Raw genomic sequence first — 22,127 nt, forward strand, 5'->3', positions numbered from 1 at the left:
TTATTTGTTGCAGGGGGTGCCTTGAATGTAGAACCCTCGATATGACGATGTAAAAGGAGCCTTAGACCAATCTACAGCCCCAGCCCATGATCCATTCCAAACGGTCCCCTCCACATGCAAAGGTCTCGAAATGTAATTCGGAGGGTAAATGAACGTTCTTACCGTCTTATTATCAACTTTGAACCTGTAGTTTGACGACATCAATACAAGATCAATTATCATATTTTCAATAATTAATGTTTAAGGGCGCGCAATTAAATTAAACAACTTACAAGATTTGCTGAGGATTCCAATTAATCTCGTAAGTATGAAACGCTGCAGAGGGATTAAACCATAGGTTAACCAACTCCTCTCTATGACCTGGATCGTTTACGAACACATTTGTCTGAAACTTCCCTTTTGTCCCTATAAATTCAAAGTCAATCTCGTCGTGTTTTGGTTCATTCTTGTTGCTAGAAATTAGCTGGATATTGTCATCACAATAAAATGTTAAAAGATTGACAAAGAAGAGAAACCCATCAATTTTCTTTAAATTAAATAGAATTATAAGACACTACTTACATAAAAAGATGTAACAATTCCTCCTGTTAATTTTTCTGATATCTTTATTTGCATTCTGAATATCCCAGAACAATATTCTTGTTTAGATTTAAATCCAGCTCCTACAATTAATTCATCACAACAAATATCACATTTCAAACTGAAGTGCAATTGAGTTAATTTGAAAGATTTTTTTTATTATTATTAAATATATATAATTCAAAATATTATTTTGTTTAAATCAACATTCAAATGAGATACTTAATAAAAAAAAAAAAACTTTCAAATAAATAAATATATATGATTCAAACCCAGATCCACGTTCAGATCCAACTCCGACATAGATATTTTCAAACAAAGTCGAATAGAGCCGATCGAATATCCCTTAAATTTGAAATTGGTGAGGAAATACCTAATTTATTTAAAAGAATCAAGATTATCATTTTGTTACTACTACCCTTTGAAAAAGGATGGTTTTATGATGTTAATTAATTTTTTTAAAGTAAAATAAAATTGAAAATAGTCATAATAATTAAAAAAAATTCATACCAGAAGTGGCATCAATAAGAATTTGGACTTCTTTGCCTTGATCAGTGACACTCAAATGATCAAATCCCCAAAAGGGTTCATAATATTTGTCAAATACTTCATCGCTCATAACCACAACCACTCCCAAAACCATAATAATCAGACTTTCTCTTATTAAACCCATCTTGAGTTCTTGATCACTTATTTAAATTCTTAATTTGTTGGTTAATTAATCGTAGAAACATTACATATTTATACATATTTTTTATATCCATAAATAGTTAAGTGATTAGTGCATATTTATTTATTCATTCCGAAACAACTAAAACATTTGATATATAAGATAACACTAATTAATATTTGAGTTATTTTAGTGTGTTTTAAAAGAAAAAGAAGTTAATATTTTTTATTTATTTTCAAAATTTATAATCTCAATAACTGTATATAATAACTATAGACTAATCTCTTCTAAAAAGAAGTAAAATACTGTAAGAGACATTGTTAATGTACCTATCAGTCCATTTATTTCAAATACTAAGATTTTTAGTTAAATCTATTATATTTTTAAATATATAAGATTGTAGCTTAGTGATTTAAAATAAATTTAGAGTTTTTATTTGGTTATTGGTTCAAATCTCACATATATTTTTTATCAACTTTTTAATCTAGACATAAGGCAACAAAATATATCTACAATTGCAATGTACCCCATTTATTCAACCACACCTAGACATGATATACAAGATAGAACTCATAATTAATCCATACTGGGCTAAATTTATTCTAAAAATAAATCCTCTTAATTATTTTCTAGCAAAATGTGACCCATCAAATTGTGTTATTGTAGAAGGTTGACCAATCAATGTTTATATTACTCCACACAATTAATATTATTCTCATATCATGTATACACAGTTCATTTTGAGTTTAATATTAAGTTGAAAATACAATTAATATTATCTATACACAATTAATTTTGAGTTTAATAAAAATAGTTCTATATTATTAGTAATCTATTAATAAGTCTTTACGTGAACGATGTTCACAATATATTTATTCTTATTGTGTAACATGTATTAATGAATCCTTTGTCATTTCAATGTATAAGGTTTTTTCACCAGAAAGATTCGCAAATGCGGATTTCATTCCGGTTTGTAGTTAACTACAAGCAAATATTTTATCTTTACCTTAATTCTATAAGGTGTGTTTGATGAGGGGGAATTGAAATTGACATTGATATTGAAATTCTAATTCCAATTCCATGAAAGTTGACATTAAAATTCTTATGTTATGTTTGGAAAAATTATAGAATTATAATTCAATTCCAATTCCTATGTTTGGGAAAATGATAGAATTGTAATTCAATTCTAATTCTATGTTTGTAAAATAAAATATCGGTTCAAAATATTAACTTTTTAAATATGTTTTCATGTTTTTGGCACGTTTAATACGTTTTTGACATGTTTAACACGTTTTTGACATTTTTAACACATTTTTACACGTTTTTGGCACGTTCAAACACGTTTTTGACATGTTTAACAAATTTTCACACTTAAAACACATTTTCACACGTTTAACATGTTTTTCACGTTTTTAGTATGCTTAACACGTTTTTGACATTTTTAATACGTTTAACATGTTTTTCACACGTTTTAACAAGTTTAACACGTTTTTCACGTTTTTGGCACGTTTTTAACATGTTTAATACGTTTTTCATACGTTTAACACGTTTTTGGCATGTCTAACACGTTTTACACATTTTTGACACGTTTAACACATTTTTTCACGTTTTGGCACATTTAACACATTTTTCACACGTTTAATACGTTTTCATACGATAAACATGTTTTTCACGTTTTAACACATTTTTCACGTTTTCACACGTTTTCACACGTTTTACACACGTTTTAACACGTTTTCACACGTTTTAACAAGTTTAACACGTTTTTCACGTTTTCACACGTTTTTCACACGTTTTTCACATTTTCACACGTTTTTCACACGTTTTAACAAGTTTAACACGTTTTCACACGTTTTTCGCACACTTTAACAAGTTTAACATGTTTTCACGTTTTTGGCACGTTTTTAACATGTTTAATACGTTTTCACACGTTTAACATGTTTTTCACGTTTTTCACACGTTTAACATGTTTTTGGCATGTATAACACGTTTTACACATTTTAACACGTTTTCACACGTTTTTCACGTTATCACGCATTTTTCATATTTTTCACACATTTACACATGTTTTTCACATTTTCACACAATTTTCACGTTATTAACACATTTTTCACGTTTTTGGCACATTTAACACGTTTTTGACATTTTTAATACATTTAACATGTTTTTCACACGTTTTGATAAGTTTAAAATGTGTTAAACATGTCAAAAACGTAAAAACGTGTTAAACGTATCAAAAATGTGTTAAACATGTCAAATAAGTGCAAAACTTGTTAAACGTGCCAAAACGTGAAAAACGTGTTAAATGTGTTAAACATATGTCAAACGTTTAAAAAATGTAAAAAACATGTGAAACGTGTCAACAACATGTTAAATGTGTTTAATGTGTTAAAAACATCTTAAACGTGTTAAAAACATGAAAGCGTGTCAAAAACGTGTTAAACGTTTCAAACATGTGAAAAACTTGTTGAACGTGCCAAAATGTAAAAAATGTGTTAAACGTGTCAAAAATGAGGTAAATGTGTCAAAAACGTAAAAAAAATGTGTTAAAGGTGTCAAAAACATGAAAATGTGTTAAACGTGTCAAAAATGTAAAAAAATGTGTTTAATGGTCAAAGACGTGTTAAACGTGTCAAAATGAGGTAAATGTTTCAAAATCATAAAAAATGTGTTAACTGTGTCAAAAACGTAAACAGTTGTGTTAAATGTGTCAAAAACGTAAAAAAAACGTGTTAAATGTGTCAAAAATGTGAAAATGTGATAAACGTGTCAAAAACGTGTAAAAAATGTGAAAAACTTGTTAAACGTGCCAAAATGTGCCAAAATGTAAATAACATGAAAACGTGTCAAAAACATGTTAAACGTTCTAAGCATGTGAAAAACTTGTTAAACGTGCCAAAACGTGAAAAACATATTAAACGTGTTAAACGAGTCAAAATGTGGTAAACATGTCAAAAACGTAAACAAATGTGTTAAATGTGTCAAAAACGTGAAAACGTGTGAAACGTGTCAAAAACGTAAAAAACATGTTAAATGTATCAAAAACGTGAAAACATGTTAAACGTGTCAAAAACGTCTTAAATATGTGAAAAACTTGTTAAACGTACCAAAACGTGCAAAATGTGCCAAAAAGTAAAAAACGTGTTAAACATGTCAATAACATGAAAATCATGTTAAACGTGTCAAAAACGTGTTAAATGTGTCCAGGACATGTTAAACGTGTCAAGGACGTGAAAAACGTGTTAAATGTGTCAAAAACGTGTTAAACGTGTCAAGAACGTGAAAACGTGTTAAGAACGTGAAAACGTGTTAAATGTGTCAAAACGTGTTAAATGTGCCAAAAACATGTTAAACGTGTCAAAAATATGTTAAGAACGTGAAAATCATGTTAAACGTGTCAATAACGTGTTAAACGTGTCAAAAACGTGTTAAACGTGCCAAAAATGTGTTAAACGTGTCAAAAACGTGTTAAACTTGTTAAAAACGTGAAAATCATGTTAAACGTGTTAAACGTGTCAAGGACGTGAAAAACGTGTTAAACGTGTCAAGGACGTGAAAAACGTGTTAAACGTGTCAAGGACGTGAAAAACGTGTTAAATATGTCAAAACATGTTAAACGTGTCAAAAACGTGTTAAACGTGCCAAAAACGTGTTAAACGTGTCAAAAACGTGTTAAACATGTTAAAAACGTAAAAATCGTGTTAAAAATGTGTTAACCGTGTCAAGGACGTGTTAAACGTGTTAAGGACGTGAAAAACTTGTTAAATGTGTTATAAACGTGTTAAACATGTCAAGGACGTGAAAAACGTATTATATGTGTCAAAACGTGTTAAACGTGTCAAAAACGTATTAAACGTGCCAAAAACGTGATAAACGTGTCAAAAACGTGTTAAAAACATGAAAATCATGTTAAACTTGTCAAGGACGTGTTAAACGTGTCAAGGACGTGTTAAACGTGTAAAGGACATTAAAACGTGTTAAATGTGTCAAAAACGTGTTAAACGTGTCAATGACGTGAAAAATGTGTTAAATGTGTCAAAATGTTTTAAACATGTCAAAAACGTGTTAAACGTGCCAAAAACGTGTTAAACGTGCCAAAACGTGTTAAACGTGTTAAAAACGTGTTAAAAACGTGTTAAAAACATGTTAAACGTGTTAAAAACGTGAAAATCATGTTAAACGTGTCAATGACGTAAAAAACGTGTTAAATCATAAACGTGTCAAAAACCTGTTAAACGTGCCAAAATATGAAAATATGTTAAACGTGTGAAAAACGTGTTAAACGTGTTTAATATGTGAAAAACGTGTTAAACATGTCAAAAACATGAAAAACGTGTTAAACATGTCAAAAAACATGAAAAACGTGTTAATTTGGAATTACAATTCCGACCTAAAAATATTAGAATTAAGAACTATAAAATATTGAATTTCATTGGAATTATAATTCCAATTCTTAATATTAAAGTGTTTAACAAACATAAGAATTGGAATTGGACCCTCCAATTCCAATTCCAATTCCAATTCCAATTCCAATTCCAATTCCAATTCCAATTCCAATGCAAATTTCAGGGTTATCAATCACACCCTAAATGATACTCTAATTTTACATCCAAGTCACTTAAGTTTAGATTTAGCTCCCTTCTATATAGTTCAGGATTAAATTTAACGTAAATTTAAATTTTGTGGCCTCTAAAATTATAAATAATTTTTTTTTAAAATTTTTTAACAGAAAAAAATTAATAAATGAGATAAAAAAATCTAAGATAAAAAAAAATATATTGTATAATATATATTTAATATACAAAGACAAAAAGAAAAAAATAAAATTAATAATAATAAAATATTAAGAGCCCAAGATAGGGCTATGAAATTGCATATGTTATCTTTACTTTATAAAAATAGGTTATTTGAAAGGAAGAAAAAAAAGTTCACAGAGATGTAGTCAATATTAATTCAATATTGCCATTCTTTATTAGAAGAATTTAAACTTCATAATACATAGTAATCCCTTAAATGAAAATTGGATTTGAATCGATTAATACTTGATATCCATATATTGTGAGTTACCACATTATTCAACTAAGAAATTATTGGTACATCAATGATCATAGACATAATTTATTTATTCTTATTGGGATTATTAATTAGATGGATTAATTTCTATTTGCAGGGAGTGCCATCAATGTAGAATCCTCGATAGTATGATGTAAAAGGAGCCTTAGACCAATCCACGGTTCCAGCCCATGATACATTCCAAATGGCCGCCTCGACATGCAAAGGCCTCGGAATGTAGCTCCCGGGGTAATTGAATGTCCTTACCGTCGTTTCATCCACTTTGAATCTGTAAATTTACATCAATTAATTAAAGATCAATTATATTTTCAATAATGTTTAAGGGTAACTAATTAATTAAAGAACTTACAAGATTTGCTTAGCATTCCAATTAAGTTCATAAGTGTGAAAGTCTTGAGAGGGGTCAAACCATAGTTTAATCAACTCCTCTCTATGACCTTCATCGTTTACGAACACATTTGTCTGCAAGGTCCCGTTTGTCCCTAGGAATTCAAAGTCAATTTCATCGTGATTTCCGATAGCCTCTCCTCCAGATATTAGCTGAATATTGTCATCACAAATTGTGATTAACAATTCACAATATATACTAATAATAATTGTTAAAAGAGATAAATAGTATAAAAAAAGATATTAATTACTTACATAAAAAGAAGTAATAACTCCTCCTGTTAACTTGTATGATATCTTTATTTGCATTCTAAATATCCCGGAACAATATTCTTGTTTTGATTTAAATCCAGACCCTACATTAATAATTCATCACATCAAATGTAGGAATCAATTAAGAACAATACAAATAGAAACTCCCCATTTGTTTTAGATGTTAGCTAATTAAGAAAACCCTTTGGAATCAAGATTATCATTTGGTGATTAGTCATGAAATTATCAATGTCTTTATTATATTACCATTTGGAATAATGTTGGTTTTAAATGATTTTATGGTGTTAATTATTATTATTTTTTTTTTAAATAAATTTGAAATTAAATAGTCATAATAATTAAAATTGTTCATATATACCACCAGAAGAGGAATCAATAAGAAGTTGGACTTCTTTGCCTTGACCAGTGACAGTGAAATGATCAGGACCCCATAAGGGTTGATAATATGTATCAAATGGTACTGCATCGCTTATAGTTATAGCCACTACGGCCACGAAAGTCATAAGAATCAGACTTTCTCTAACAATACCCATCTTCATTTCTTTTCTTGATCTTCTACAAACATTACATATTTATACATATTTTTATATCCATATCTTCTTTTTTTTAAATACTACGTGTAGGTTAAAAAATGATAAGAATCGTTTAAGTATAATGACAAATTATGATATGAAAATAAAAATAAAAACCACGTTACTCAATAGATTATCGAGCTCGTTGGTACTCGAGAAAAACAATTAACTTCTGATCAACTCTATCGACTTTCCAGAACGAATCTTAGAAAATATCATAATAATTATACTATGAATGATAGTGCATCGGACGACTACGATCAATAAAAGTTCGACGATTTCTATTAAATCAGATGGTACAATCGAAAATAATTGGAATAGTAACTCAAATATGTATGCCTAACATATCATTCACATCAATCCTAATTTTCCAGTAACTGCCTAAAGACTCGAGCATCACCTAATGAATTATCATAGTAATACTCCATAAAAGACTTCAGATAATAATCGACCAACGACAATGCAACAGTAAGTGAGTTGTCGATTCAACATTCTCGTGACACATACGATAACGAATTACCATAATATTTCTCAAATACTAATTTAATGAGATTAATTTTGGACAATTTTGAAAGGTCATGGTTGTATCGAATTGAAAACTGGGAGCACTTTGAATAGAAGCAAAGAATCATTATTGTGGGGTATTATGCTAACTCTTCTTAATTTTAAAAAATCAGTATTTAGGTTTAATTTATTCATGAGTATCTATTTTTTTTTTGTTCAATAATTTTTAATCACAATTGACAATAATATAAATTGGTATCTTAGACTTTCTTAGAAATTAGTAAGGGCTAATAGGTACCTTATACATTCAATTAAGTTTTAAATATCTCATGATCTTATTTTAAATTGATGCTTATATATTTATTTTTGTTTGAAATTGCTTATGTTACATATTTATTTTATTTATATTACTACATTTATTTTTGTTTAAATGTACACCATAAATATCTAAAACCATTTAAAATGTTATAAAACCGTTAATTTGTATTTAAAATGACACAAATTTCTCTAATGAGTGGTATATCCATTTTTTTTTTCTAAATCCTATTGCGGTCAAAATTTTCACTTCATCTTGAGATGATTTTTCAACTCAATTCTCAAACGACGACGCATCTATTATGTTCCATTTTCAGACAACGGTGTTACAAACTAAGACGGCAACAAGGTTGTTACTCATCAGTCAAATCTTTTTTTTTTTTATAGATATTGTGTTTTGACCCCAAAATCATCTAAACTGTTAGAATATAAGATAAAATAAATGTAAGATATTATCATAATATTATATAAATTGTGATAATATTATTAGTATATTATATTATATTAATATTATATTATATTATTAGTTTCCTTATAAGCTCAATATAATGTCTATATAATAGACCTAACTTATGTAATTCAATATATAATTCTTATACAATATTTTTTCTTATTCTAATATGATATCAATCTAGTCTTCCGCTGCCTCCATCAGTTATTTTAGTCATTGATGGAGGACTCTATTAAATCTCTAATAATAATTATTATATTTTTTAATAATAGTTTTTTTTTTTCAAATAATTATGTTGTTCTTATTTTTCTCCGACAATCATATTCTCTGAGTTTATTTTCAGTTGTTGTTTTATCCCAGTGTTAATGCCATATTTTTTAGTGTTAATCCAATCATATATGCTCATTTACTGGTTATTTAGTCAACACACTACCATTCTTTCGTTAGAATGAGTTTTACAGGTGTTGTTTCACTCCAACATTCTATTTCCATGGGATTCTACATACATTTTTCGCTAGTTTTCTTTAATGCAACACACTGTCATCCCGTCGTTGAATGAATTTCGAGACTCGCGAATAACTTCGGAGTTTATTCGGTTGTTGTTTCACCCTAGCATTCTATTTCTATGAGATTATGCCTATTCGTTAGTTTATCCGTCAACACACTACCATCCTTTAACTGGATGGAGCTCACGAGTTTTTTTTGAAGCTTGAAAAATCCAACATCAACATTTCATCATCTCGTCTTCAACCTCAAACTGTTCAAACGTTTTCCATCTTGAGTTTGAGGAGGAATGTTAGAATATAAGATAAAATATATGTAAGATACTATCACAATATTATATAAATTGTGATAATATCATTAGTATATTATATTATATTATATTATATTAATATTATATTATATTATTAGTTTCCTTATAAGCTCAATATAATGTTTATATAATAGACATAATCTATGTAATTCAATATATCATTCTAATACAATCTTTCTTCTTATTCTAACATAAACGATAAAGAATATTGATTTTGAAGGAGAGAAAGATGTACGATAGTTATATAGTTAAAATGTAAATAATACGATAGACATTACAAGATATAAAATATGACATCGTAATACAAAATTTGTAAGGTTGAATCGGTCGGCTAGACAGGACTTACACCAAATTAAATGACGATTATCCCCTTAGTGAGAATGAATTGAGAGTGAGAATAAATATAATTTTATTTGAAGACGAAATCAGTTTATTTGTCAAAATAATAAATGTAGTAAGGAAAAATTTCAAACGGAATAAATGTAAAATGAGTAATTTCAAACAAAAATAAATATATAAGGATCAATTTAAAATAATATTATGTATAAAAAAATATTTAAAACTTAGTTAAATGTATAGATAACACTATGCCTATTAGTCAAATTAATAACTAGTCAAATATTTAAAAGCTAACTTGCACACTAAAGTAATTATCCTTAAAAAAAAACTGTTGCGATCAAAATTGAACCTATTGAGGTGCATCCTAGAAACATACCGTCGAAAAGTATGACAATAGTAGACATACAAGGAAAACATACTATCATGAAAATCACTTATGAGTGGAGGTCAGACATAAGCTCTTTCTGCAATATTTCCAACATGCAAGTCCAAAATGTGATTTGGCTAAGGAATAATATTAAAAAAATCATAAAGGTTAAAAAGTAAAGATGCATGAAAATGAAACAGAAGTGTCTATAATCAAAGAGAAAAATGTGTTTAAAGAACAGAAAATAAAAGATAAAGAAAATTATGTACAATAAGAAAGTAGTACGAAGAAGGTGGTGGAACCTCAACCTAATCATGTTGAAGAGATAGTTGAGGAATCGCAATCAAATCAAGTTGAAGTGCTTGTTGATGAAAACAGAGAGGAAGATACTTAGACTAATAAAGATGAATAAGAGAATCCAAAGTTGTTGAGGATTCCAAAGCTAAAGGAAATGAAGACAATAATCTAGAATTCAAGTTAAGAACAACAAGGTGAAGAACCCAGAAATCTTGAAAAATAATTATTTCTATCAAAACAAAACAGGTTCATATAAAGAAAGAAATCAAAATGAGAATAAACAGTATTCATCAACTTTTTCAGTTCATCTACCTTTCATTACAAGAGAAATGAGAAGAGAAGGGACAATGGGAAGAGGAAGACAACAGGTTGATACAACAGGTTGGTATAAAAATAAAAATCATGATTGAGATAATTAAGATTTAATATAGTTTATAATTTTTGTTTGTAATCTCTGCTTAATTGCTACTAATCAAGTTTTTTAGGATTGTTTGTTATCCTCCTTTAATCATAATTAAGGTTGTCTTACTTTGATATTTGACCCTCCCACTTTTGGAATTTTAATAAAATAATTTTAATCATTTTTCAAAAAAAAAGAATTGAATAAATCTAAAAATCAACTAACTAAAATATTAGGTTTCAAAATAAAATTCTCTTTAAATTTAAGGGTCTAAATCTTTTTATTTTAAAAATTTTGCTCTAGGTAAATGTATTTTAGTGTTTACTAGTTTTAGTAATGAAATGTTTTGAAAGTGCTTTTATTTACTAAATATAAACTAAAGTATATTTAATATTTAAAGCTAAATTCACCAACTTTCTTTAAGATTTTTATTTTTTTTATACATTTAAAGTAGTCATTGTAGGTATTGATGGTGGTATAGTCCTGTAGATTATGGAGGTTCCTAATTAAAATATTTGTGCAATAACTAAAGAAATATTATGTAATCACAAACATAAAAGTAGGCCATAATAATGAATTTATAATTTATTAGTATAATAAATAATAGTGCAAATGTTATATTTTATATAAGTCAAAATAATATGATCTAACATTAAATCAAATTTATGATTTAAAAGTGTATTTGTCCAATATAAATTGGAGTTACATTGAGAATGGTATTTTTAATTTTATAAAAATTATAAATTAGAAATAACCCAACCAAACTAATTAAAGTGAGTATAAAGTCATTTTCTCTCTACTGCCTTATTAACAAAGAAATAAACATAATTGACATATTAATCAATTAAAATAATCATTCCATATTAAACATGTCCTTAGTTTTAATTTCTAATATAAGTTGTGATTTAATTAAGATAAATCTAACCCATTGATATTAGAATCATGGTGTCCTAATTTAATTTTGCAATGATATATATCATTTGGGGGTAGATATATGTGTATGGATTTATTGATAATTTTAAACTATATTTTTGAATATATATATATATATATATTGGTTTTAATAATTTCAAATCATATTATTAAGAATATATATTTGTTTTAATAATTTCAAATAATTTTCTAGAGAATATATATATTAGATATCTTTCTATATATATATATATATATATATAAAGAGGGAATTAAGCAACACATGCTTATTCTTTACTTATATAAAGAAGGGTCAATATAAATATAAATATATAAATATATATATATATATATGTAAACTAAGAAAAGTTTTTATTAATATTAATAAAATTATATTAAGGTTATTAATAAATTTAATTAAGAATAACACAATTATATTATTTTATTTAAATATTAATGTGATATATAAATTATATATTATTGATTTGAGATATATATAATATATATAATTTAAATTTAAATTTAAATTAATGATATTGTTGTTCATTAATTTGAATTGTATTGACTGATATAAATATTCAATAAAACGACTATGTTTGTTGAAATTAATTTAAGAAAATTTTGAATGTTAATATTGTGTAATTCATGTGATTATATTATTTATTTAAAATATTGATAATTAATTGAGCTAATTATATAATTAGGTGTAATTACTAGTATAAACGTATAAACTAATAAAAGATTATATAAACCTACATACTGTCAAAAATGAGATATATACTATCAAAAATAGGCTCATTTAACATCTTAGTAAATATAGTTAATTTTTTTTAATTTATAAATTTATTAATTAAATATTAATATATTTTCTTTCTTTTTCATTTTCATTAATTAAATCATTTAAATTCTAAATTTTTTATTATTTTTATATTAGTTTTTCTTTCTTTTCTTTTCTTTTCTTTTTTTATTTTTTTTATTCTTTAAATTCTTATTTTTGAATTTTTTTTTAACAATTTATTTATTAATTTTGTTCCACTTTAGTATTTTTGTGAAGAGTTTATTTTTTTTAATTTAATTTTAACAAAAATAAAATTAATAATTTTTTATTTAATTTTTGATTCATGGCTTATAGTAGTAATAATGAATATTGTTTTGTCTAATATTTGATTATTAGACTTTTGTTGTTGGATGAATCTATTGATATTATTATCCAATTCTTGATTATTAATTATTTTATTTTTGTGTTAAAGGATTTTTGTTGTTGAAAGAATAAATCACTATTATATTTAATATTATATATAAGTATTGGGACCAAACAATTTTAAAATAATTAATAATCAATGTTAATATAAGAAAAAAATATTAAAAAAAATATAAAATTAAAATAATTATTGAGGAATAATAAAAAATTTGTGAAAAAGATAAAAGTAGAGAGTTGATTAATTAATGAGAAAGAAGGCAGATCAGATCTTCTGCTACCGAATGGGGTGTTCCCCTGTTGCGGACCAATCAAAACTCAGCATTATTATTATATTAATAAATTAAAACTGGGTTGAAAGGAAGAAAGAGAACCCGGAACCCGTATTTTATTCTGGGTTCAGCAGAAACGGAAATGAGTGAAGCTTCTTTCGCTTCACTCTGTTTTACATTACCATTGAAGAGACAGTCTACACTGTTTTACATAAAGTTGTCCATGTAAAACTAATTGATATATATTCACGGTTGAGTGAATTGAACTTCAATTGACTCTAATTTATAAATTATGTTTGATGTATTTAAATGATTAAATAATAATTCATATAATTTTATTTCTGATATATATAAAATAATAATTATAAATTAATATAATTTTATTTAAAGATCAGTTTAAATAATAATCATAAATTATGTGATTTAAGATATTTAAATTAATTTTTATGAATGATTATAATTATATGTTATAATTGTGATATATTCAAATGAATCTGTACAAATTATGAAATTTATATATTTAATATGCACAAATTTCTTTATAATGTATTGAAATATATTTTGACAAATTATTTAAAAATTTATATAATTATATAATTATATATTAAATATATACATATAAAAACAGATTTTTAATTATTTTTGAAAGATATTTAAATTATTTTGTAAATATATTTAAATGAATTTGTAAAACAAAAATATTTAATTTTTTTTGTAATATATTTAAATAAATTAAAATATTATAAAATTTATTTTTAAGATATTTAAAAAATATATTTAAATTATTTTATATTGTATATAATTATATATTAAATATATATAAATGTTCATGTAAAAGCACTAACATATTTATATAAAAACATTTATACGTTCATGTAAAAGGCGCTTGTTTATATTTTTTTAAATACCTAGTGAAGTTTACTTCACTTCTATCAGTGCTGTAAATATTGAGTGAAGCAAGCCTCACCTGATAGTGTTTGTTTCACTCATTTGAGCGCTGTAAATACCCAGGTGAAGCTAGCTTCACCTGGTAGCACTTGTTTTTTTTATTGTTTTGCAGACTTACATGAAGGCACAAATGCTTTTACATGAACATATAAATATTTTTACATAAATGTGTTAATGGTTTTACATGAACATTTATATATATTTTATATATAATTATATAAAATATAAAATAATTTAAATAATTTTTTTTAAATATCTTACAAATAAATTTAAAAATATTTTGTTTTACAAATTTATTTAAATATATTAAATTTTTTTTGAACATATTGTTATATATATATTTAATATATAATCATATAAAATAATTAAAATAAATTAATTTAAATATCTTACAAATGTAAATATCAAGTGAAGTTTGCTTCACTTCTATCAGCGTTGTAAATATTGAGTGAAGCAAGCTTCACCTGGTAGTGCTTGTTTCACTCATTTGAGCGCTGTAAATACCCAGGTGAATCTAGCTTCACCTGGTAGCGCTTGTTTTTTTTTTTGCAGACTTACATGAAGACATAAATGCTTTTACTTTAACGTAAAAATGTTTTTACATAAATGTGTTAGTGGTTTTACATGAATATTTACATATATTTAATATATAATTATATAAAATATAAAATAATTTAAATATTTTTTTAAAAAATATCTTACAAATAAATTTTAAAATATTTTTTTTACAAATTTATTTAAATATATTACAAAAAAAACTTTGAACATGTTTTATATATATATATATATTTAATATATAATCATATAAAATAATTAAAGTAAATTCATTTAAATATCTTACAAATTTAATATCAAGTGAAGTTTGCTTCACTTCTATCCGCGCTGTAAATATTAAGTGAAACAATCTTCACCTGGTAGTGCTTATTTCACTCATTTGAGAGCTGTAAATCCTCAGGTGAAACAAACTTCACCTGGTAGTGCTTGTTTTTTTATTCGTTTGCAGACTTACATTAAGGCATAAATTCTTTTACATTAACGTATAAATATTTTTACATAAATGTGTTAGTGGTTTTACATAAACATTTATATATATTTAATATATAATTATATAAAATATAAAATAATTTAAATATTTTTTTAAAAAATATCTTACAAATAAATTTTAAAATATTTTGTTTTACAAATTTATTTAAATATATTACAAAAAAAATTGAACATTTTGTTTTATATATATATATATATATTTAATATATAATCATATAAAATAATTAAAGAAAATTCATTTAAATATCTTACAAATTTAATACCTAGTGAAGTTACTTCAATTCTATCACTACTGTAAATATTGAGTGAAGCAAGCTTCACCTGGTAGTGTTTGTTTCACTTATTTGAGCGCTGTAAATACCCAGGTGAAGCAAACTTCACCTGGTAGCGCTTGTTTTTTTTATTCTTTTGCAGACTTACATGAAGGCATAAATATTTTTACATGAACATATAAATGTTTTTACATAAATGTGTTAATAGTTTTACATGAATATTTATATATATTTAATATATAATTATATAAAATAATTTAAATAATTTTTTTTAAATATCTTAAAAATAAATTTAAAAATATTTTGTTTTACAAATTTATTTAAATATATTAAAAAAAATTTTGAACATATTTTTATATATATATTTAATATATAATCATATAAAATAATTAAAATAAATTAATTAAAATATCTTACAAATGTAAATATCAAGTGAAGTTTGCTTCACTCCTATTAGCGCTGTAAATATTTTGTTTTACAAATTTATTTAAATATATTAAAAAAAAATTGAACATGTTGTTTTATATATATATATTTAATATATAATCATATAAAATAATTAAAGTAATTTCATTTAAATATCTTACAAATTTAATATCAATTTACTTCACTTCTATTAGCGCTGTAAATATTGAGTGAAGCAATCTTCACCTGGTAGTGCTTGTTTCACTCATTTGAGTGTTGTAAATCCCCAGGCGAAGCTTGCTTTTTTTTTTGCAGACTTACATGAAGGTATAAATGCTCTTACATGAACATATAAATGTTTTTACATAAATGTGTTAATAATTTTACTTGAACATTTATATATATTTAATATATAATTATATACAATATAAAATAATTTAAATATATTTTTTTTAAATATCTTACAAAAAAATTTAAAAATATTTTGTTTTACAAATTTATTTAAATATATTACAAATTTTTTTTAACATGTTGTTATATATGTATTTAATATATAATCATATAAAATAATTAAAATAAATTAATTTAAATATCTTATAAATGTAAATATCAAGTGAAATTTGCTTCACTTCTTTAAGCGCGCTGTAAATATCGAGTGAAACAAGCTTCACTTGGTAGTGTTTGTTTCACTCATTTGAGTGTTGTAAATACTCAGGTGAAACAAGCTTCACGTGATAGCGCTTGTTTTTTTTTTTTGTTTTTTTTGCAGATTTACATGAAGGCATAAATGTTTTTACATGAACGTATAAATGTTTTTATATAAATGTGTTAATGGTTTTACATGAACATTTATATATATTTAATATATAATTATATAAAATATAAAACAATTTAAATATTTTTTTAAATATCTTAAAAATAAATTTTAAAATATTTTAATTTATTTAAATATATTACAAAAAAAATAAATATTTTTGTTTTACAAATTTATTTAAATATATTTACAAAATTATTTAAATATCTTTCAAAAATAATTAAAAATATGTTTTTATATGTATATATTTAATATATAATTATATAATTATATAAAATTTTAAATAATTTGTCAAAATATATTTCAATACATTATAAAAAATTTGTGCATATTAAATATTTAAATATATACATTATGAAATAATTTGTACAAATTCATTTGAATATATCACAATTATAACATATAATTATAATAATTCATAAAAATTAATTTAAATATCTTAAATCACATAATTTATGATTATTATTTTAAACTGATCTTTAAATAAAATTATATTAATTTATAAATTTTATTTTATATATATCAAAAATAAAATTATATGAATTATTATTTAATCATTTAAATATATCATAAATAAAATTATAAACATAATTTATAAATCAGAGTCAATTGAAGTTCGCTTCACTCAACAGTAAATATATATCAATTAGTTTTACATGGACAACTTTATGTAAAACATTGTAGACTATCTCTTCAATGGTCATGTAAAACAGAGTGAAGCGAAAGAAGCTTCACTCATTTTCGTTTCTGCTGAACCCGGAATAAAATACGGGTTCCGGGTTCTCTTTCTTCCTTTCAACCCAGTTTTAATTTATTAATATAATAATAATGCTGAGTTTTGATTGGTCCGCAACAGGGGAACACCCCATTCGATAGCAGAAAATCTGATCTGGAAAGAAGGAGAGAGAATATATTAATATTTAATTAATAAATATATAAATTAAAAAATAACTTGGTTTATAAACATATGTTAAATGAGTCTGTTTTTGATAATACATATGTTTAAATAATTTTTTTATTAGTATATACGTCTAAGTGAACTAGTTGTACAAGTAAATAAGTGAGTTTTTTCCCTAATTATAAAATCATGAATAATTAATTATCTAAAAATAGATTTTTTCTTTGACATGTCTTATACTCTTATTATTAATGGTTATCATTACAATAAAATACTATTATTATTAATATTACTGTCCAAAAACATGATATTAATATTGTGTTAAGTGTTTGAGATGAGATAAATTATTATTTGAATTTAGTTATTTCTTAAAATTATAAACTTGAACATGTTATTAATATAATTTATTACTTGAATTCATTTGTTGCTACTGTTAATACTAATTTAGTTCCGATCCTTGATGGATGCAATTTTAAGTACCGAAAGAGAACATTCTTATTGTTCATTGGATGCATTGATATAGACATATCGTTTAAAATGGATAAGCTTACTCTTATTACAGATGGTAGTAACTCTCATGATATGAAGATCTATGAAAGGTGGGACTGGATAAGCTTACTCTTATTACAGATGATAGTAACTCTCATGATATGAAGATCTATGAGAGGTGGGACTGTTCAATCGCTTTAGTCTTAAGTTCATAAAACAAGCATATTAAGGCTTTTAGGGGTACGGTATCAGATGAGATCACCAATGCCAAAGATTTCCTTACCAAAATCGAAAAGTATTTTGAGAAAAATGTGATGAAGAAAAAATTATAACACTTTTTTAAGAGACTAATTTCAATGATGTTTAAAGGCAAGGAAAATATAAAGGAATATATTATGGAAATGTTTCACGTTACTTTTGAAAATCATCAAATTCGAGATGTCTGAAATCTTACTCGTACACTTTGTGCTAATATCTCTTCATATTCAATTCAGTCAATTCCAGGTTAGTTACAAATGTGAAAAGGAGAAATAGTTTCTGAGCTTATTTAATTTAATAAACAAGGGTAGGAGAGTTTGAAGAAAAATAAGACTGAACGTGCTCACTTAAAAAACACCTCTAAAGAAAATGGTATAAAGAGGAGAAATGAAGTTGTTATAGATAATATACCGTGTTTCCTATCAGATGTCGGATTTATTATTTTTTCCTCATCGAAATGGAATATAACAATTTCAAATTAATGTTTTTACTAAATTACTTAAATTGAAAATGATAAAATTTTATATTAACCATCACAATTAACCGGGAAATTGACCTAAATGTCATGCTCATACAAAATAGTAGTACGGAATTAGCTATTCAAAAATGAATCTACTAAAGGTTTAGGCAAGGAAAATTCTCTTCAAATATAGAGCCTAAATTTTATTAATTACTCGGATCATAATTTATTTTCAAAAATAGGTTAATACAAGAATTTGTGACAATGAAATTACCAATATACCGTCCTGATACATATACATAGTTATATAAACCCTACTTGTAACCATAGTTATATACATAGTTAATACAAGATTTGGTGTATCAACAAGAAGAGCTAACTATACAACTAGATATCCCCTAAATATACCACTATATGATGTCAACAATTTAAGTGATCCTAATGGTATGGTTGACGAGATCGATGATACAAACGTAAGTGAAGAAAATGAATTTGAAGATGTTGAATGGGAAGGAAGTGAGTCAAGTGGAAATGAATCTGAAGGGAGTGGGTCGGAGGAAATTAGTGAAACTCACGAATCATTGGATATTTTTTGATACTTAATTAGTAAGTTTATTTGTTTAAATGTTCAACTCTTTGTTATGTTTAAAGATTCATCTTTTATTCTAATTAATTATGATTATTTAATTTTATGTTCAAATATTAATACCATGGGATGTGCAATTCAAATTGTAATTTTATTTTATATGAAAGTCGCAAGGCCAGTTGTGATTTGATACGTTTATTACAAAACAAATTACAAATAACTCTAATATACATAATGCAAAATACATTACTTATTTATTTATAAATGAAACTAATAGATAGATTATACCATATCAATTGTTATTCAACTTATATTGCAATATTTAGTTTTATAAAGTTACAATAATAGTTGATAAATAGAACAAAGAATTTTCCAAACTACTTAATACATACATTGTTTATCAAAATTGTTAGTAAAAACCCAATGGGTTAGCTCCTACACAAGTTACTCATATCTAATTTTAATATTATTAATTTTACTTATTCTATAACTATTTATTTTTTATTATTATTATTCTTTTGCAAAATTAGTATAATTAATTTATAATAAATAATTATATACAAAAATAAATGGATACTTCTTACAATATGTATAAATAATTAAGAATTAAGTTAGTAAATTTATAAATAATAAGTTTATAGATAAATTTAAATTTCATTGATTCTTATTCAATAAAATAATGTAATATACAATTAATTATATATATATTTTTATATATAAAACAAAAATTGCAATTTGAATTTGTATTAACATTGTAAAACAAGTTACAAAATAACTCTATAATAAGTTTAATACAAAATAAATTACTATTATTTCTAAATGAAACAACAAATATAAATTAAACAATATGTCAATAACTATTCAACTTAAATTCCAATATTAGTTTTATAACAATTGATAAATAGCATTGAAATTACAAGTTGCGTACACATTCGAATTATTGAATAAAAAAATATTCTAAGCTACATAATACCATGTCTCTTAGAAGCTACCTTAAATCTCCCCTACATTAGTTATCTATTCCGATTATTACTCTATCCAGAAAAAAAAAATTATGATCCAAAAAAATATTTACCTTGATTTTAAATATATGTCAAACAATTTAATTAAAAACTTATTATATATATATATGACATATATATATATATAAACATGTCTTGTTTATTTGTAAACCTTTTAGTTTCACATATTCATAGTTATGTAATATTATGCAATTTTTTTAACTAATTAATTATTAAGTTTTTTCTTTTTCTTTTCATTTCCAAAATTATAAATACAATTTATTTTGCAATTTTACTTTAAATGAAAGTTGCAAAAAAAAATTTATAAAATTAACATTTTATTAATACAAAATAAGTTTTTAAAGTTGATTACGAAATAAGTTAGAAGATTATATTCAATTATCTGTAATGCAAGATAAATAACAAAATTAGTTTAGAAATAATTCAAAATATATTTAAAAATAGTTTAATTTACTTTTTATTTTAAACTTGCAAAAAAAAATTGTAAAGTAAAACAATTTTTTTTGTTAATGCAAAACATATTGAATTTTTATTTAACATATAATTAATAAATTTTAAAATTAATTAAGAATTAATTAAGAATGAAAGCATCTTAATAAATAAATAATAAATCAAATTATATTGTCTTATATTTGTAACTTCATTTGGCAACATATAATTATAGTTTTATTGCGAAACAAGTTACATATTAGTGTTAATAATATTTAACACAAACTTAGTTGCACAATAAGATAAGATTAGAGTTTCCAACTTTTATGGTCACTTATTATTTATCTTTTATTGAAATAAAACATTATAATTATAAAAGTGGATGAAAACGTTGGAATATTTATATATATATGGTAGTTAAAATATTAACAATATTATTTGTATTATCTCTCTATATTAATGTGGCTTTAAAAGTTGGAATGATTATTTGTTATAAAAAATTGCACCATTTTAATTAATAAAACATTATTCTCTCTTTAGTGACTTGTTTAACAACAATTTATTTGAAGCTTTTAATTTTTTTTATCAACAATCAATTAATGTAAAAAATGTTACAATATTTCCACTATTTAGAATTTATGTTATAATTTAAGTTACATGTTCTCAAAAAATGTATTAGTTATATTTAAGTTGCAAAAATAAGTTATTAATGGACATTTTTTTTGTAGTGAACATGACAAAGAAATTAACAGTATACCCTTCTGAATACAAGGTTATATAAACCATATTCTCAACATTAAGTAAGTACATCATGATAATGAAATTATCATTTTTTTTATTACTGTCCATTGAAATAATGTTAGTTTTAAATGATTTTATGATGTTAATTTTTTTTTTTTTAAAAAAATTAAAAAAAAGTGAAAATAGTCTAAATTAAAATTATTTATACCAGGAGAGGTATCAATACGAAGTTGGACTTCTTTGCCTTGATCAGTTACACAAAAATGATCAAATCCCCGAAAGCAAGAGATAATATTTGTAAAAAAAAAAAAACACTTTTTTAATTAAAAAATGAACAA

At 24.2% G+C, this 22,127-nt stretch overlaps 2 protein-coding genes across 2 annotated transcripts; both read right to left on the reverse strand.

Moving 5' to 3' along the window:
* On the reverse strand, positions 1-1,252 carry LOC124929771 (putative xyloglucan endotransglucosylase/hydrolase protein 1). Its single transcript, XM_047470164.1, has 4 exons — positions 1,090-1,252; positions 562-662; positions 273-463; positions 1-184 (listed from the first exon to the last, which is right to left on the reverse strand). Exons 1-4 carry the CDS (start codon positions 1,250-1,252, stop codon positions 1-3), a joined length of 639 nt encoding a protein of 212 aa, XP_047326120.1.
* Positions 1,253-6,409: 5,157 nt separating this feature from the next.
* Positions 6,410-7,515, reverse strand: LOC124929772 (xyloglucan endotransglucosylase/hydrolase protein 3-like). Its single transcript, XM_047470165.1, has 4 exons — positions 7,341-7,515; positions 6,965-7,065; positions 6,672-6,862; positions 6,410-6,590 (listed from the first exon to the last, which is right to left on the reverse strand). Exons 1-4 carry the CDS (start codon positions 7,513-7,515, stop codon positions 6,410-6,412), a joined length of 648 nt encoding a protein of 215 aa, XP_047326121.1.
* Between the last annotated feature and the right edge of the window lie 14,612 nt (positions 7,516-22,127).

This window comes from Impatiens glandulifera, chromosome 3 (assembly GCF_907164915.1).
Source record: "Impatiens glandulifera chromosome 3, dImpGla2.1, whole genome shotgun sequence".
Lineage (NCBI taxonomy): Eukaryota > Viridiplantae > Streptophyta > Magnoliopsida > Ericales > Balsaminaceae > Impatiens > Impatiens glandulifera.

Coding starts and splice junctions, on each gene's coding strand:
- LOC124929772 (XM_047470165.1), bottom strand. CDS start 7,515: ATGGGTATTGTTAGAGAAAGTCTGATTCTTATGACTTTCGTGGCCGTA. Junction 7,066..7,340: donor TATTGATTCCTCTTCTGGTG/GTATATATGAAC, acceptor TTATTAATGTAG/GGTCTGGATTTAAATCAAAA. Junction 6,863..6,964: donor GAGTTATTACTTCTTTTTAT/GTAAGTAATTAA, acceptor GACAATATTCAG/CTAATATCTGGAGGAGAGGC.
- LOC124929771 (XM_047470164.1), bottom strand. CDS start 1,252: ATGGGTTTAATAAGAGAAAGTCTGATTATTATGGTTTTGGGAGTGGTT. Junction 464..561: donor GAATTGTTACATCTTTTTAT/GTAAGTAGTGTC, acceptor GACAATATCCAG/CTAATTTCTAGCAACAAGAA. Junction 185..272: donor TGGAATCCTCAGCAAATCTT/GTAAGTTGTTTA, acceptor GTCAAACTACAG/GTTCAAAGTTGATAATAAGA.